This window comes from Brachycentrus maculatus, unplaced genomic scaffold (genome assembly GCF_059751285.1).
Source record: "Brachycentrus maculatus isolate JH-2025_06_01 unplaced genomic scaffold, ASM5975128v1 h1tg000692l, whole genome shotgun sequence".
In the NCBI taxonomy this organism is placed as follows: domain Eukaryota; kingdom Metazoa; phylum Arthropoda; class Insecta; order Trichoptera; family Brachycentridae; genus Brachycentrus; species Brachycentrus maculatus.
The window spans coordinates 261,768-274,580 of NW_028281424.1; the positions used below are offsets into that span (position 1 = coordinate 261,768).

The 12,813-nt window shown below is 35.4% G+C and overlaps 1 protein-coding gene across 2 annotated transcripts; it reads right to left on the bottom strand.

Moving 5' to 3' along the window:
* Positions 1 to 5,341: 5,341 nt before the first annotated feature.
* Positions 5,342 to 12,198, bottom strand: rdgB (retinal degeneration B). Of its 2 annotated transcripts, none has more exons than XM_088274601.1 (2): positions 12,176 to 12,198; positions 5,342 to 11,726 (listed from the first exon to the last, which is right to left on the bottom strand). In XM_088274601.1, the coding sequence occupies exon 2, from the start codon at positions 11,625 to 11,627 to the stop codon at positions 8,055 to 8,057; it is 3,573 nt and encodes a 1,190-aa protein (XP_088130727.1). In that variant the 5' UTR covers positions 11,628 to 11,726; positions 12,176 to 12,198; the 3' UTR covers positions 5,342 to 8,054. The 2 variants fall into 2 exon arrangements, with proteins under 2 accessions (XP_088130727.1, XP_088130726.1); XM_088274600.1 differs by lacking the exon at positions 12,176 to 12,198 and adding an exon at positions 11,978 to 12,113.
* Positions 12,199 to 12,813: the final 615 nt, after the last annotated feature.

Consider the following 12,813-nt stretch of genomic DNA (forward strand, 5'->3'; position numbering starts at 1 on the left):
CTTTTTTACGTGTCTGGAATATATTGATTATGTAAAAAGAGAGAACCAGTGTATTATGAAAGATAATTTATGTACATACTAATAATTGGAACAATTCTGATTGTGTAAAATATCTTTGTTACAAGAGCGACTCCTTTCTTTAAGGATAACATTTCTTATTGCTTTTAGAACACTCAATCTTATATTATATCATATAAGTAAACCAAAATATTAAAAACAGGCAAGAGTTCATTTGGCTCTATAAAAATTGATTTGATTTTGATTTAAAAACACTATATATATATATATATATATATATATATATATATATATATATATATATATATATATATATATATATATATATATATATATATATATATATATATATAATTATAGTTCTTTGACAGCAGCCACCGATCCCCTTATAAAAAGCAAGTGTAAATTTTATTTAGATTTTATTTAGTTAGACTGAAATCAAAATTTCTTCAATCTCTGAAATCAAAAGAAAGTTGATTCTATGATTATAATGCTCTATTACTTTTATTATAACGCCCCAGTCTGCATGTAAAGTGACTGTTGCACGACAGATCGCGTCTTATTTGAGCACCCGATGGCAATTCCGTGTATCACAAAACAGGCAATAAAAAAAATACGCCTTTATTAACAGGACGTCTTGTTACAATTGCTATTAAAATTGCGGAATTTATTTCAGACCTGGAAAAAAGTTCCGGAGACACTTGGAATGCTCTTATAAGTGCTGCATCCCAAAAGTCCTTGATGGCAGAGAACATTCAATTTGATGAAATGCAAAACAATAGAAATTAAGAAAAATGTAACACTTAATGGTAATGAATAAGGGTGCATGTTGTATTGTGGTATTTGTTGAGATGCTAAAAGGAAACATAAAATATCCACCAAATCAGAAAACAGGTTATCAATGCCAAAATAATGTAGACATGATAACTTTGATTCCAAAGTAATAAATGCGGTCAACAAACCATTTCTAAATAACTAAAAATTGGTTAAAATTTAAACATGTACAAAACAACATCTTTTTACAAAACTATTTTTCTGCAAATATCTCGGGAGACTTCTTCGCTAGGGAATTTTAATTTTGTATATAATATAATGGCAAAAAGTATAAATAAACAACTAATATAACTTTCAGTTATTTTAATTTTATTATTATTGCTTTGATTTAGTTTTAAAGTTTGTATTTCATTCATATATTTTTATAAAAGATTTACATAAGTCATTACATTATGCATAGGAGATATGTAAAAAAAATTGCTTGAGCCAAAATATTAATTTGCGAAATTTCAATATAAATAGAAGTTTTATAGTATGGATTTTAGTTTTAAATAAAGAATACTATTCACAACAGAAACCATAGTTCAATTTAAATAAGGTATGAAAGTAGATAATAGTTTTTTTTTTTTATAAAAGACTAAGATTACATTTTAACTTTCACTAACATTTATAATATAACAGTTTATATGAATATTTAGAAAAGCTGTAACAACTTTATTTAGGTGTGCACGAATGGCGGAAAGTGCAATTATTTATTTTGGAAGAGTCAAAACATCAGACTAATGGAATTCCATATTAACATTAATGGAGAACGCACGTTATTATTATATTTCTTCAACAAAAATTATGTTATACATTACTGTAAAAATTACACCTCGACTAGAATAAAACACAGCACAACATAATAAGTTAAGCGATACACTTAACAAAATAATGTCATCGGGACAAGGAATACATACAATGAAAAAAAAATTATTGTAAAATTTGGAGTTTTTAGAGTTTAAATATAAAAAGAAATTAGAATAATCCTAGAGTGGAAAATGCATAAAATACACTCTAGAAGATATGATTACTTATTCACAGATAAAAATGGCACAGTTGAAAAAAACACATTCTTCTAACCCCTATTCGAAACCAAGTGCTTCACCGGGCACCGTATTAAATCCATCAGATACTAACTTGATCGGGATTGTATAAAGGCAGGGTACCGAATACAGATGACGAATGGGAAAGAGTTCAGGGCGAAGGAGATTACCGCTATATGGAAAGGAATGGAGGAGGAAAAGTAGGTGCTATATGAGAGGAAAGTAACAGCAATGGCTAGGACACTCGAAGCTTACCCGTAATTGTACTAGCTTGGGTAAAATATACACTCCTAGTAAAAACTAAGGATTTAGTGTAGCGGTTAGCGCGTTTGGCTACTGTGCTGGAGGTCCCAGGTTCTATTCTCAAGGGGATCAAAATAAACATGGAAGATTTTTCACCCTAATATTTATTCTACATCACCATGAACTGGTTCCTGAAGCTGATCTGACTGATCACCTTGCCTTTATGTAATCAACCATTAAGATAACAATATGACGCAGTGCCCTGTACACTATTGGGGATAAAGGTTAGAAGAAGGTAAAACACCCAGGATTTTACGTAATTCAAGTTAATTTAAATACACACCCAAAAAAACTAGCGTGAAATATCTGTGCAAGTATTATGGCAGAAATATGATAAACATCCAATGGCATTAAATTTTAATCCACTATTTAAAATGTGGATAAATTTTACGATGCAATATAATGATAAATCCACTTAAAGTAATAAATTGAAACATATACCTTTGAGACTGCGCTCAGTAATAAAAAGGAAACACTTATTAGGTCATGTCTGCGTAGTGTAAAATACTCTTCACAAATTTAAGCTTAACACACAAAATTCGAATAATCTTTATCCACAAAAAGTTTTTGTGAGTACAATATATTGTACAACAAGTAAAGTTATTACAGTGATAATTGTAAAAAAAAGTAGATTTATAACTCAGTCAATTTTTATTTATTTATTTAAGAGTCATCAAAATCAAACATTTTCGTGTTAAAATATCCGGATTTAAATAGTGGATTTATTTAGTGTTATTTAACTCCCAGTGAGATTTAAAAATAAATTGATGGTTTAATTTAAGATCCTAAAATACTGTAGTTTTGTTCAATGAGGAATGTCAACAAATCTTTAGAAATATAAATACAGACCTAATTAAAATAATCATTTGGAATTTTGAGCCATAAAAATTTACGTAAAAAATACATTAATAGAATTATTGACTTGGAATTAACAATTTGTTCTAATTGAACCCGAAAAATAATATCTGAAAATAAAATTTAATATAATAATATGTAGATTTTTTTATATTTAAGAAAAATATATATTACAGAGCTCATTTATCAGAAAAAAAAAAAGTATAAAAAATAAATCACATTGTTAAATATTCACTACGGGTCATTTCAATCAAAAGTAATTTTAAAATGTTTATAATGCCAGTATGTATCAATTACATAATGTAAATAGGAGCTTATAATAAACAAAAAAATTCCCCACATACATGCCTACATTAAATAGAAAACATTAAGTAATATTTATAGAGAGATAAAACTACGTAACAGTTTATATATATATATATATATATATATATATATATATATATATATATATATATATATATATATACACCCCAGGACAAAAAAATTTACGAGTCCTCAAAAAAAGTAAAATTGACACATAATGAATTATTCTTGATATTTAATTAGTTTTTTTTGTATTGTTTAACATATGTTATGACTACTCGTTACTTCAAGGTTAAAATGAAAGATCTTACTCATGAATTGTACTTAGAAATTGCCATTATATACCAGGTATCAGATTATCCGAACCTTAGAGACCCATAACGGTTCATTTATGGTCGAGTGTTTGTGATGGAGTAATAAAAGACATGTAATTTTTTAATTCATATTTAAGAAGAAGGTTCTAATCGCTTTATTTTAAATTAAGGTATTTTACATTTAAACATATTTATAACATTTAAAAATATTTAATACTTAGTGAATTCAGCTTTATTATTTATAACACGTAAAATTCTATTATTTAACGAAGCGTAAAGCGAATCTTAAATTTCTGATGTTATTTCTTCTTCCTAAACTTGAATCAAGTTTTTTTTTAATTCCTCAATGTTTTTTTTATTTTTTTTTCCCAACTTTTTTTTTCATAATCGCCCATAAATTTTCTATCGGGTTCAAATCAGGACTATTCCCGGGCCACGTCAACGATATTAAGCCAATTTTATCCTTGTATTCAATGATCTGTAAGAAAAACAATAAATTATTTATCAAATGGTCTACAAAGTGCATTAAAAAATAAATATTTGTACTCACAGTGCGGGCTCTATGGCACGGCGCCAAATCGTCCTGAAAAATCGGGTCCGCGGTATACTGCGTAATGTCCTTGATTGTTGGAATAAGATGGTTTTTCAACACTTTTTTGTACTGGATGGTATTCATCGTACCCTGTATAAAATTTAGATGTCCCAAACCGTACGCTGTCATGCACCCCCAAATCATGACGTAGGGTGAATGTTTAACGGTTCGAGTGACGCACGACGGATGGTATCTTTCCCCAAGTTTTCGTCGAACTATCTTTCTGCCGTCTGGACCAAAAAGGTTGAATTTTGATTCATCGGAGAAAATAACATTTTGCCAATCCTCCAAGGTCCAATTCTGGTGCTCCTTAGCCCAATCCAGTCTAGCCTTCTGCATTTTGTTCGTCAGTAATGGTTTCTTTGCGGGACTTCGTGCTTGGAAACCATGCTCCAACAGCCGCCTGGACACTGTTTTTACTAAAAATGTTGATTAGCTGGTAGACTGCACCTCTGCGTGTATTTTAAGTACCGTTAAAAATCGATCGCGCATAACATTTTTTTTTATTAAGCGATCATCTCGGGCAGATGTCGCGCGCCCCCATCCACTTCCTTTTTTCCGTTCTATGGATCCAGTTTCTTGGAATTTTTTAAATAAAAACCTCACTGCACCTTCTGAATACCCAAATCGACGAGATATTTTACAATTAGATATGTTTTGTTGCGACAGTGTGATTATTTTGGATTTTATCGCAATCGACATTTGCTTTGCACTTTCCATGATTGTTGTGTTATGTTCCCTCAAACGCGGGTAAAACAAAATTGTTGAGACATTTTAAAATGTAAATATTGTAGAAAGGTGACACAAAGTGTCTTTAATTTATTGAACAAAAGAAAGAGGTATCGATAAAGGATTTCTTAGAAAAAGAGTTCAGTAAAGTCAAGGCGTGCGGTAGCAAGTAAACTCGTAAATTTTTTTGTCCAGCGGTGTATATATATATATATATATATATATATATATATATATATATATATATATATATATATATATATATATATATATATATATATATATATATATATATATATATATATATATATATATATATATATATATATATATATATATATATATATATATAATGAACCAAAAAATACACTATGCAAGACTAAAAACAAATATAGTAAAACTCTGCTTAACACTGTTTCAGTATTACGTGGTAGTATTGGGATTCCACTAAATCGAATGCAGTATTGAATAATAATAATCCCGAAATGGTGCACAATTTGTCGCTTCGATTCTCGCATGTAATAAAACAATGTATTTATAGCATTACAGTACATGTTAAGTTGACCTTATTCAACGCCATTTTGTTAAGCACCGGAACTTATATCGTTTCTCCCGTGTTAAGCAGGGTCTTACTATATTTCTAGAAAGATGTTTTGATAGGATGATGGTAATGAATCTAATTACTTTTGTTATACATGTTGGCATACTTTGTTCGGACACCATAATGAGTAGATTCAGCATTATCTGAGACATAAATAGCAGGAAGGCAGGTGATAAATTTAGCCAGAATCACTGCTCAATATATGTGGAAATTTTACATTTCATATTTTACGAGAATTCTAGATAAAATACAAAAAGGTTTTATCTTTTTTTATGTATACATACATATTTGTTTGTGTAAATATGTATATCATAAGAACTCTATCTTTTTTATACATAATAATACAATATGTTATCTGTTTTTAGTCTTTACTTATACATTACACACTCTAATCCTACCGGACTCATCATTTTATGCAAACAATTTTTATATTGGTACACAAGAAAAAAGGAATAGTTAAAATAAATGTTTACTAAACACATATTTGTTTAACTGCTTAATGCTGTCGGGTGAATGTACACGTATGGGCGTTTGTCCACTACACGGGATTTAACCTTCCGGCATTCCAGTTTTGAAAAATGAAAACGACTACGACAGTTTAGCTTGATCGAATTTACGCGCAACGTGTTCACGCACCGATCAAGAGCTCTGATCCGAAGAAAGATGGACAAAAGCACAAGCCAATCCAAGCAAATCATCGTTTTAAAACGTAAACTGACGTGCCGAACGGTAAAATTACACGGAATTCCGGGTAGTGGACAAGCGACCTATGTATATTCTGAAATATTTATATAAAAAGAGTAAATTTCAATAAATGTCTTTAACTAATAGTAATTCTTTTGAAATAATTTATCACAATACATAATAAAAATGACCAATCATAATTTTCAGAAATAATTCCACAAAACTCATTGAATGGAATGAAAAATTACTGCTCTATAATATTTGGAAAACAAATATATTAATATAATTGATTACATAACATAAAGGAAGATTACTAATAACTACATATTTATTAATTTGATTTTAATAGCTCTTTTGTTCCAATCAAATTGATTTAATGAGGTGATACCGGTACAATTCTGCGTCATACTTTGCAATAACTATTACACATTTATTTTAGAATATGGTAGGTAAGTTGGACACAGTAATTATTTAGGATAATGGACATATCATAATAGTGTTCAACTACATTATATTATTAGTTTGCAGTGGGTACAGATCTGAATCAAGAGGAAATTGGCGAGATGGCAACACCACCCCATTTATTAAATACTTACTTTATACATTTAAATCAATTTAAAAAATTGCACCTATTCTCACAATAATCTTAAAACACAGTGAAACCTCTATATTTAACAGCCCCGAAGTTTAATATTCAAGAAGTAGCAACACTGTCATACTAGATCCAATATTTCAGTAAGCAAACATAATATATCAAGAGAAGGAAGGATCCCTAAGAGCCGATGTAATTATCAAAATTGAGAAAATTAAACGATTAGATAACAAATAATAAAAAGAGAAATATTTGTGTTTTTATTATTCACACAAATATTTCCTTTTCATGCTATTTCTGTGAGCCTAAGCGGCTCATTATTAGAATTAGGTATCAAATTGTGGTAGAGTGGGTTTTAAACGAGAAACTCTGACTTAAGAGTCTGCGACACTAACCACGGGACCACAACTCGACACAAGTTTCATGATAAATGAAATGTTCTGTTAAATCTCATATTATTGGTTTAAGCCTGTGGTAGCCTTGATATGCCTTTGATAGGGCGCAGTTTATCTCGATATTAAACGTTAAATTTGTACGAAAACACTTGACTAAAAAGATTAAACCGATAATTAAGTATAGAGGTTCCACTGTATTTGTATTCAAATTCACTTAAAATGTAAAGAATGATTTTTAAAAGATATATAAAAATAATGTCACTTAATATAGTTAATGATGAATACAACATAAAAGGTTTCACAAAAAATAAAAGCATTTGATAGTCAATTTAAATATTATTTGAAGCACTAACCTGACTTCTAGTGAACATGTATAGTTAACCCCTAATGAAGTCATATAAATTCAGATTCTGAAAATGAAATAAAATGTTCAAAGCGTGTGTAACTGAAAATATATTTATATATATATTTTACGTAAACTGTCCAAATCTAACAATTTCAGTCAAAAGGATTAATTATTACTGAATTCTAACAATCACACATTGTAAAAATTCACAAAAGACAATGTAAACATTCGCAATAGAAATGTCTTATTAACATGGCTTCATACAAATGCAGCAATCGAAATTGTTATATAATATACCATAGGAGTGGTAAATATAGAATTTTAACACTTTTCTTCATAGAAAATTTAGTTTTTTAATGTTTTATTATATAGATATTTTAATCAAAACATTTACATTGAAATAATTTATATACAGTTAGAATATAAGCGTAATATCATCGACAACTTTGTTTGGCAAGACCTACCGCCGACGACGTATGGAGGACTTCTGTCCCGGGAGACCGAAGAACCGGCGAGGGATGACCATGCGAGCGTTCCCCTGCGCCGGGCGACAGTTCCCGGGGAGCTGCAAGCCCGCCAAGTGCGCCGCATACCCCTCCGTGATCACCGTGGCCGCGTTCACCTGCTTCCTGCCCACCTTGCCCACGATGTAGATCTGCTTGGGCTGCAGCCCGATGCTGCTGTACACCCCGATGTCCTTCCCCGAGCCGTAGGCCGTGTGCACGATCACGCTGTGGTTCTGGATCAAGTTGCTCAAGTAGGCCGCCTTGTGGCCCAGCGGGTCGGTGGACAGTCCGTCCGCGAAGGACACCAGCCCGTGCGGGAAGTTGTGCTGGCCGAGCCACGAGACCACCTTCTGCTGCTGCATGTCGGGCCGGCCCGTGATGTAGATGATGAGGTAGCCTAGCTCTTGCCAGTGCCGCACCACGTCCACGGCGCCCGCGCGCACCTTGGGGTCTCGCCCCGTCACCGACATGCTCGCCGTGAACGACCCGTCGATGCTGAACACCACGCATTCCGTAAAAGGGGGAATGATCGCGAGATGCAAATCGCAACACGTATGATCGCCGCGCACCACAAGCTTGATAGGGTAAATCCCGCACCCTATTGATTTATCGTCGGGTAAAGTATAGCCGACTCTACCCGTTTTATCCGTCACTTCGGAAGCGAGCATTATCCACTCCCCCGCCGGGGGCTCCTTCATTATGTGAATATCCACCTTCTCCCCGGCCAACGTTATCATGTCCAATGGACCGTACATGAACCGAGCGGAAATATTGATGATAGTTCCTTCCTTGTTGATGACGTCGTTGGCTCTGTGATTAGCCGCTACATTTTTCAGCTTGACGGATGTTCTTTTCTTAATCCACTTTTCTCGAGGTTGACCCGGCTTGAAGGACGACATGTCTTTTTCGTCTACTCCTCCGAACGACGCTAAATCAAAGTGACCCACTTGCCTGAGAATGAAAGCGATCACATCCGAACTTTCCCAATAGCTAGCGTGAAATAAATGGGGAAGAGCGTGAGTAGGAAAATTGTTTAATCCATCCGGACAGTAGAGAGCGTAATCTAGCCGTTTAGTTCCCCACCACTTCTGTTGCAAAGCGTTTACAGTCATCAAAGGAATATTATCCACCAAACCGCTCACAGTACTCTGCATGGAAACTTCCGATAAACGTCGCAGAACCGGAGTCGGAGGAGTCTGAAGAGTATCCCCAAATATTTGGGGATGGCTCTGGATGAGTTCTAGTAGGTGACACGGTTGCCCATTTCCTAAGGGGAACTTTGCATATCGCGGAACATTTATAGGCGGTAGTATCGAAAATCTAGCCGACAATAATGGCTCCAACCGCGCAGCTACAGGGTCCGTCGGATGAAACAAATTATAAATTTGTTGTATAAGAGGCTTTACAATAGCGTTGCCTTTCTCTTCGGATATTTTTCTCGATGCTAAGATCAAAGAAAGTGGACTCCCGAACATGAAAAAATCAGTAACATCAAAATCGAGTTTAACCTGGTGCTCGCTAGTCGAAGAAGACCTTCGTCTCGGCGAGGGCGCCGAAAGATGCTGCTTCGATGATTGCTCTACGCCGATTTCATTGTAAACATTGATATCGGTTTCCAGAATGCTATTTTCACTTGCGTGTCTCGACTGATATTGTTGAGAGCGACACAAGGCATCATAACCCACAATGGATCCCATACAATCTCCGATAAAGTAGACATGACCGGTAAATCCTTTCCCTTCGTCGGACTTGAGGAACTCTTGATACACGGTGTTCGCTCCGTTGATTGTACGCGTAACGGCGTCGAAATAATCGGGCGAAGTTGTCGCCAAAATAGGAATGGCTCCGATAGGAATAAGGTCGTGCGTCACATACGGCATCTCCGCACTGGAGGGAGACACATCGAAGCTGTAAGGGCTGAGAGTGGAGAGGAGACCCAACGCTTCAGTGCAAATCGGAGGACACGAAATCAACTTGATGGCGATATGGCCTACCATGGTCGGGTAGTGCTGTCGCATCACAGATTCGAAGGCCCCTCTGAAGGTGGTAATGTCGGACTTCTTGGCCATCATGTCGGAGGTGGCATCCAGCACGCTGCCGGCATGCAACACCAGCAGCAGGACGGTGGTGGAGCAGTGATGGAGGTTGGCACTATCGGGACAAGCTGCGTCCACACTGTTGCCGCTCGTGAGAGTGTACAACCTTCTAGGACCCCTTTCCGAAGCTACTCTCTGTAAGAAGGAATGATTGAAAATACTATCTTCATTTGTTTTTTGAGGTTGAGTAGGAGAAGCGTCTAGCTCTACTTCGTCTAATGAATCCATAGAAGACCACTTTGCGATGGCAACTTCATTAGCTTCTTGACAGTCGAAAAACTCATCATCCGATTCAGTTTCAGCTTCCGATTCCCTCACAATACTCTCCATTCTCCAGTTAACCATTTGGGTTTCGATACTTTTGATAGAACCGCAAGAGGAAGAACGCACGCTCGGTTTTGTGGCCTGCCAAATTTTGTGTTCCGAAGTTGGTGAAAACTCCACCTTGTGGCTTCTTCCGCTCGGATCTGTGGCATATTTAGCCGAATTTTCTGAGGATTTCTTCAGCATTACGGGACTAGAGATCTCTTCCGGCTTCTCCATACTACTCATTGTGGCCGCCAGAGTTTTAGCAGAATCCTCTTGCGAGATGTTTGAATTCTCCCCGACATCCGATTCAGAGTCGTTTCCCATTTTTCGTTGCAGAGCCAACTGCGTCTGCTTTTCTATTTCTCTAATGTCGTCCATAGTGAGCCCGCACCACTCGTCTTGCCAGGCCCACGCCTGCCGATGGGCGCGCAGCATCGTTTTTCTGAGAGCGACATCATGGATGAACTTTTCTAGTTTGGTTTGCATTCCCCAATAGCGGAATTCGACTCTACAGAGTTTGTAAGCGCACATAAGGGACTTGCCATCGGGGAGGGGCTGGGTTTTTCCTTGGACCTCTCGCCAGTAATCGTCCAGCCAAGTGTCAGTCAGAGGACCCCTTTTATACTTCTCCGACACGTACAGTTTGGGATCTTCTTCTTTTAAATAATCGGCGCCATAAACTTGATCTCTGACCACATCGATAACGTCCACTATTCGATTCCTCAAGTCGCTTCCCGAAAGTTTGAATACGTTTTCCTGATAGCCATTGTCTCCAAAATAATAAGTTTCAATCTCCAAGGAAAACTTCTCAACAAAGGGACAAGTGTACCTGGTTTTAGTGTAGGGATAAGCATTCCACGCTTCTTCTTCCACTGTGAGCGCGGATTTGGGAAGCAGGCCCTTGAACCAACCGGGCAGATGGCTGCCGACGTGGTATATCTTCCTGGTGTACTGGCCGACTCCTCCGGGGCCATCTTCGTAAGGTTCGTTCACTATTATTTCTACACCGCTTCCTTCGCCGGAACTTTCATTGCGACTTTTCTTGGCGATCATATACAGCTGGGCTATTCTATATTCTTCTACGGTTAGCGGGAGAGGAATACGATATTCTTTAATCAACATTTTGTCCGGATTCAATACACATCACATAAGTTAATTTTACTACCTTAAGATTATCATTAAAAATATCTTAATTTAACTTTGTTGACAAACATGAAACACCTGAAACAAAACAAAAACTATTATTAAGACAAAACTCCATCAAAATTCACTTATCAGAATCTAATATAATTAAGTGGAATAAAACTACGGAAACTCTTTATGTAGAATCATGCACTCGTTGAATTTGACGTCAAAGTAATAAACTACCTTCAAATAATAATTATGTAAATACAGGGATATTTATATCGAAGTCGCGCTCGATATAATTCAAATATGTTGTCAAAATAAGCGCAATTTAGTGTTTAACTCACGTTGTTTAAAGCACGTCGCGATTTAAAAGGTTTGAGAGAAAACCTCAACAACATTAAAACGTCGCCAGAGAACCTAGCCCGCTCAAGGCACAGGGCTGCTCCACCCGCTGCAGCTCGAGGCACTCAAGGCGCTCGCCCGAGCTACAAGTTGAACTTTGACATTTAAAAGGCTTCAGATTTTCACTGTCATACATTTACCTTGCCTTGACCGATTATCCGCGACGCCAGTTATTCGTTAATTTCAATGACAATTTTACGGCAAGCTTAACGATTATATATGTACATTTGTTTACATATACAATAGAAGCTGGTCATAATGCACCTTTTATAACGCGTATTCGGATATACCGCGGGATTTTTTTGCCATTTTTGTTTTAATACTCTAGCGTTTTTGAAAAGTTGGGTATATTGAAAGATGTTGCATATAAAGTAAGTCTTGCTTGGGAGTTTATTACCAGAGATACTTTCCGTAATTGCTGGGGGAAAAAGGCGCTTTTCTAAGATATGCTGATGGAGAAAAAGTGCTTACTATAATTAATGAATATGAAAACAACGCACAGAGTGAGCTATATGCTGATTTACAGGCAGTAAGAGATTTACTCCACAAGCCGTAAATTACTTAAAATATAATTAACCATTATTTTCATATCGACAAAGATGAAATAAACTTTCACATGTTAACAGATGAGGATTTAGTCGAAAATGTAAACAAAGAAACTAATTTAGAGGAAGTCGACGAGGACGTGTAATATAATAATTTAGAATGTTTTTATTTTGTATGGATCTTAAACAATAATTACAACTGCGTTATTTGTAAATCTAAACTTAACTGTTAT